General features: G+C 51.1%; 1 protein-coding gene across 1 annotated transcript; it reads left to right on the forward strand.

Moving 5' to 3' along the window:
* The first annotated feature begins 4,085 nt into the window (after positions 1 to 4,085).
* Positions 4,086 to 5,288, forward strand: LOC105568928 (putative lysozyme-like protein). Its single transcript, XM_012025003.1, has 2 exons — positions 4,086 to 4,531; positions 4,652 to 5,288. Exons 1-2 carry the CDS (start codon positions 4,086 to 4,088, stop codon positions 5,286 to 5,288), a joined length of 1,083 nt encoding a protein of 360 aa, XP_011880393.1.
* Positions 5,289 to 6,088: the final 800 nt, after the last annotated feature.

Here is a 6,088-nt window from a genome sequence, read left to right on the forward strand (position 1 = left end):
ATTTAAAAGGAGCACAAAGTTTTTACTTGTACGTATTATAAATTTGAATAGAGCCATTCGTTTCGACTACAATAGCTACGTGCAAAATATTTTTGTAATCTTACAAGAAACAAAGATAATCCGCGAAAGGCTAATTAACAGATTAATAGAACCTTTACTCGATCAAATTGTTATATTATTAAATAAATCACGGCAGTTTCGAGACAGAGAAACTCGGAGATTGACGAACAATTGGGATTCATTTGAGAGAAAAGATTCTTCGAATGTATGTACCTTAAGAGAGATTTCGTATTCTTTTTTTTATTTTTTTTCCACCTAATTTAAACTTTCGCGTTTCATTTCGACATCGCACGCGGCGTCTCATTGTACTTAAACGATTTAATTGTCGCTGGTCATTTTCGATTAACATTCCACGATGTACGTGATTCGTTACGGTGCTACGTGAGTCGTTTGTTTTGCAGTATTATTGAAATAAAGTATTTTCAATAAGATACGCGGTTGGTTTCTATTTTAGCGGAGTATCAAGTGCCCATTCTTTAAGTTTTACGTGTCGACCCTTTTTAGTTTAAGTCGATCTTAAGTGCCACGCCAAATCTTGCGTACACCCACAGAAAAAATTTCCGGATTCAATTACACTTCAATGTACATACCATAAAGTAGGATCGATATGGCGCCAATCATATTTATTATAGAGGAAGTGATATTTGAATCTTAAATGAACACTTCTCAAATCTAGAATAAAATGATAGTACGTATCGTCTTTTGTCGAATATCGCGATGCCAACTTCGTGCGTTGTAAGATGGAGGGAAAATTTATTCTAAACGCAGGAATATATTAACTTACATTTGTACAAGTTACTCTTGTCTCAATAGAGTAAGTCAATCTTTTTGAACTCGGCAGAGGAGAATAAGAATTATTAATTTTACTTTGATATTGTCTTATTTTTATGCTAAATTGTGAGAGAAATATAAATGCGTCAGGAATATTTTTTGTCTCCGTAACGGAAATTCTTTCTGAGGGTGTATAGTCGGTAAATACGGCAATTTTTTTAAATAAAAACGTAATAAATATTACGAAAGAAATAAGAGCTATTTGACTGTCGTGTGAAACGCGAGTGAAACGTTACAGAGGCATTTCCAACGTTCGCTAAAATACCTCGAAGACTTAATTGAGTTAATATATGGAAATGATATCATACAAGTGGTAACTATGATCGCACAAAGCGCATTTGATGAGAAAACCGTAAACGATAAACTGTATATCCGTGTAATACGATGCTCGCCCGACCCATTTCTCGACGCTTCCCGCGGCTACTTTCCCGCCATTTTTACTTTTCGCAACTCGGAGCCTTTCAACGTTGTTCTACGGAGAATTCGACGTACGAGCTCACACGACAACCGTGTCGATTGTATTCTTGAGCGGAAAGAGCGCGACTGAGCAGAATTAGGCTAATGGCAGAGAACGATCCGTTAAGTCTGCCTTGGTAAGGCTGATGGCAGAGAACAATCCGTAGACGTAGGGCAAGGCAGAGAGAAACGTAAGTCGTTCACGACTTATGTGATCGACGTCGAAACGACGTCGAATCGACATCGACACCGTCGAATTGACGTCGATTTGACATCATTTCGACATCGATCGACGAATCATTTCTCACTGGGGACATGCACCAAGTGGAGATTTTCCGTGCTTTCCAGCAAGCGACACAAGTCGACACAAATGTCGTTCTGTCTTTCTTCGCATTCAATGAATAATAAAGACAGAACGACACTTGTGTCGACTTGTGTCGCTTGCTGGAAAGCACGGTTTATCGACAGAGTCAGAAAATGCGTAAAGTAGTTCCAAAAGTAAAAAATGGGCGTAAGAGCGCGCGAAACGGTCTCCCGAAACCAGAGTTTAGCGGGGACCACACACTTTTGCATAAGTGCATAAGCATATGCATAACGAATCTGATTGGTCTACAAGCAAATGCACAAGGAAATGGACCAATCAAATTCGTTATGCACATGCTTATGCACTTATGCAAGAGTGTGTGCTCCCCTCTTTTCTCTCCCTGGTCGTAGCGACAGTGTTGGAGATAAATTCTGGGATGCCGCAGGGGACGTCATGCACGATCGAGGTAGCGAATGAAGCGCGCCAATTCCTTTGATATAATGTCTAGTGTTGCGAGGGAGCGATTCGAATATATCGCGACGAACGTGTTTCTCGGCGGCATCGGGAGATGTCACCGATTGTACATACGTTAAGCTGATGGCAGAAAACAATCCGTAAAGGCCTTCACACATAAAATTCCGTAAGGACGTAAAACGTAAGCGTAAGAAAATCAACAGGTTGGATTTGCTACTGCTTGCGTCATTGCCTTACGTTCTCGACTGTGATTGGTCGATTTTCTTATGCTTACGTTTTACGTCCTTACGGAATTTTATGTGTGAAGGCCTTAAGCGCTTAAGACTGTCTTAAGTCGTAGACGTAAGGCAAGGCAGAGAAACACTTAAGTCGTATACAATAGCCTTTCACAAGTTGTCTACGACTTAAGACAACGTCGATCGCTCCGCGATTCGCAATTTCAATCCGATCCGTGACCCACTGGCTTTACAGCCAGTCTCTGGTTACAGGGTCTCTACTCGAGAGTAAAGCCTCCGCTACAATGATTCTCGGTTCTGTCTACAATGGTCGTAGTCGTAAGAATAATCGACTGCGATTGGTCAATTCTTATCGAGCGACTACGACTACGACCATTGTAGACAGAACCGAGAATCATTGTAGCGGAGGCTTTACTCTCGAGTAGAGACCCTGTAAAGGCCATCACACACAAAATTCCGTAAGGACGTAAAACGTAAGCGTAAGAAAATCGACCAATCACAGTCGAGAACGTAAGGCAATAACGCAAGCAGTAGCAAATCCAATCTGTTGATTTTCTTAAGCCCGTATCAGACTACGGATTGGGATTGGGATTAGATTGAAATTTGACCAATCAGAGTAAAAGTTACTGAACTTGAGATTAGTAAACTTTACTGCGATTGGTTAAATTTCAATCTAATCCCAATCCCAATCCGTAGTCTGATACGGGCTTTACGCTTACGTTTTACGTCCTTACGGAATTTTGTGTGTGAAGGCCGGCTGTAAAGCCAGTGGATCACGGATCGGATTGAAATTGCGGAGCGCAATTCAACCAATCGGATACGAGGCTGTCTCGTCTGAAATGCGATCCGCGACCCTCAATCTCAATTCGACTCGCGATCCACAATACGTTAGTGTGACACGGGCTTAAGAGAGCAAATTTCTGCGAGCGAAAGAGAAACATAGGCCACCTCATTTTTCTACGATCGTCTCTACCCTCGAGCAAGCTGTGCATTCAAACTCGAAAAGTAGACTGGTAAACGTACCGCAAGATCTCGCGTTATTATCGCGCAATCGTGTCTCAACGTCGTTGAAATTGCAACGGAAGGTCACAAGAAGCAAAATTTTATCTCTCTAATTAAACAATGTAATTATCGAAACCGTTATTCTATCGATATGATTGATCTCAACTGCTGAAAGAAATGGCAAATAAAATAAAAGGAGAAGGATATTTATACATACCATAGATACTTCGGTGGACGGCGCGCGCGCATATTCAACATTATCGATCTTGCAAGTCGGTAGGTTAGGCTGCTGTTGTAACCGAGCGAGCGTCGCGCAGCTTGACGAGCATCGTACGAGGGCGCGGTGGGCAACGAACGACTGAACCGACTCGCTCCGCTCGGGCGCTCGCTCGCGTTCGTCGGCGGTCGGGCGGCGTCGGGCCTGTTCGGGCTTGCTCGGGCCGCAGCAGCGGGCCGGCGCGGCCGACGCTGCGCCGTGGCGCGTAGCGCGTTCAGTCGCGGAGTCTGGCGAGGTCGGTCGGAGTGGGAATTCGAGAGGGGCTCGCGGGCGCGAGGCGAGCCGAGCGGAACCGAGGCCGAGAATTGTGTGCGCTGGCGGATCGTAGCGCGAGGAGCAGCCGCCGCGGCCCGTGCTGCTCGTGTGTGCCATAGGGGCCACTGCCGGACGCGACACGACACCGACACGACACACGATCACTGTAGCGCGCGCGTTCGTTTACAAGATGGCAGACGACGGCCCGTCCGCGGCGGAGGACGCGATCGCGGCGGTGGCGACGGGACCGGGGGACGGTGATTCTCGCGTGACGAGGGAGCGGCACAAACGCGCGGACGCCGCCACGCCGATCGTCACTCCGGGGCCGTGCGTCCCGTCGGCTCAGGACGCCTCCTCATCCGCGAGGCGCGTCGGCGGACACGAGGACGCCTCTGCCAGTGGCGCGTCTTCGTGCGAGGCGACGAGCACGGCGGACGAGCATCATCGTCCTCACAACGAGCGCCGCGTCCATCATCGTCATCATCAGCAGCAGCAGCAGCAGCAGCCTTATCCTCGTCATTCTTATCACCGTCATCCAGCGCCTCATCATTATTATCGCCACTTCATTTCTCATCGCCATCGTCCGACGAGCGATCGCGGCAGTGGTGATTCGCCGTCGCCCGTCGGCACGACCGAGCCAGCCGCGAGCGACGGCGACGACGACGACGGCGGTGGTGGCGGCGGTGACGGCGGCGGCAACGAGGAGGAGGAGGAGGAGAGCGGCGACGGCATCGGTTTCGGAGCGCCCTGCGCTAGCGTCGGCGTCGGCGCCGACGGCGACGGCAACGGCAATGGCAGTGGCAGTGTCGGTCCGTACCACGGCGATGTTAGAATCGAGATAGTCCGAAGCGTCGCGGTGGCGGACGAGCGCGACGACGACGGCAGTGGTAGTAGTGGCAGCGGCAGCGTCGGCGGCACCGACAGTGACTGCGACGGTGATAGTGGTGGCAGCAATAGTATTAATAGTAGTAAAAGTGGTGCTGGTGGTGTCGCGGAAATGATGACCGGTGGTAATAATAATAATAACGGCAGCGCGGCGACGCGCGTCGGCGTCGAGGACGCCGACGGGCCGGCCGACGACTCCGCGTCGTCGCGACGCTCGGCGCCGAGCGCGGACAGTGCACCGGAAGTGAACGACCGCGGGGACGGCAGGCGGAGAGGAGCGAGCATCGCCGTCGCGCCGTCGCGGGAGGAGGGCGCGAGACCGAGCGAGGACGCGGCCGCGTCCGCCAAGACGCTTGACGGCGCCGGCAGCGGCGTCGCCGTGGCACCCAGGCACCAGGGCGGCCCGTTCAAGGGACAGGTTAGGATGGCCGAGGACACCCTCGTCGGACCCTGCGGCAAGAAGCGGTGCGCGGATCGATACGACAGCTCCGAGAGCTCTGACAGGTGAGTGAGTGAGACGATAGGGAGGAGAGTGGCGCGCGGGGGGCGGCGGGGAGAGGCGGGAGGGCGAGAGAGGGAGAAAAGGGGAGAGATTCAAGCAGAGAGAGAGAGAGAGAGAGAAACGGAGGGCACGGCGTAGGTCTAATAGATTCTCGCGAATCGGGAACGCACGAATCCGCGATTCCGAATCGTCGATCGCACGGATGAATAATGTATCTCGCGGTACCCCGGAATTCGCGGCGGTTATCTCCATATCGGAACGCGCAACGAATTCCGTTTTGACGCCGGGAGAGGAGAAAAAAGGAGCATAATACTAGCAGCTCCGGGTGGGGGGGGGAGCGAGAGCAGCGGCACTTGTAAACAAAGAGTCTTTCTCGCGCGCGCGAGGCAGCTACGACAACAAAACAAAAACACCGGTCGCAGGCCGCGCGCGATTCCGCGAACGCGAGCGACTTTTTCTCTTGTCCCCCCCCTCTCGCCGCTCGGCCCGGCGCCCGTGTTCCTCCTCGCACTTGCGACTCGCTCTCGATTCGTAACTCGATTTCGCCCGCTCCGCGATGATCGCGTTTCCCGCCCCGAGGAGAGCATCGTAATTGGCGCGAAGCCGACGAGAGCACGACGAGCGGAGGAGAGCCTCGACGGGGGTCGTTGTACCGCGGTTACGCGACCGACGGCCGTGTCTGCTGCTGCTGCTGGCTGTTCGTTCGATCCTTCTCTCTCTCTCTCTCTCTCTACTCCCTTCGCCGCGTATGCGTGCGTGTTTGTGCGCGCCGCGCGTGTTTATAGGTACGTAGATGCCTGCTATCT

The sequence above is a fragment of the Vollenhovia emeryi genome, unplaced genomic scaffold, assembly GCF_000949405.1.
Source record: "Vollenhovia emeryi isolate VEMERY1.0 unplaced genomic scaffold, V.emery_V1.0 DF939127.1, whole genome shotgun sequence".
Taxonomy (NCBI): domain Eukaryota; kingdom Metazoa; phylum Arthropoda; class Insecta; order Hymenoptera; family Formicidae; genus Vollenhovia; species Vollenhovia emeryi.

What these genes read in the sequence shown, in the direction of transcription:
- LOC105568928 (XM_012025003.1), top strand. Translation starts at nt 4,086, where the DNA reads ATGGCAGACGACGGCCCGTCCGCGGCGGAGGACGCGATCGCGGCGGTG. An exon ending in TCGCCCGTCGGCACGACCGA is followed by an intron (nt 4,532 to 4,651) that starts GCCAGCCGCGAG and finishes GCCCTGCGCTAG; the next exon opens with CGTCGGCGTCGGCGCCGACG.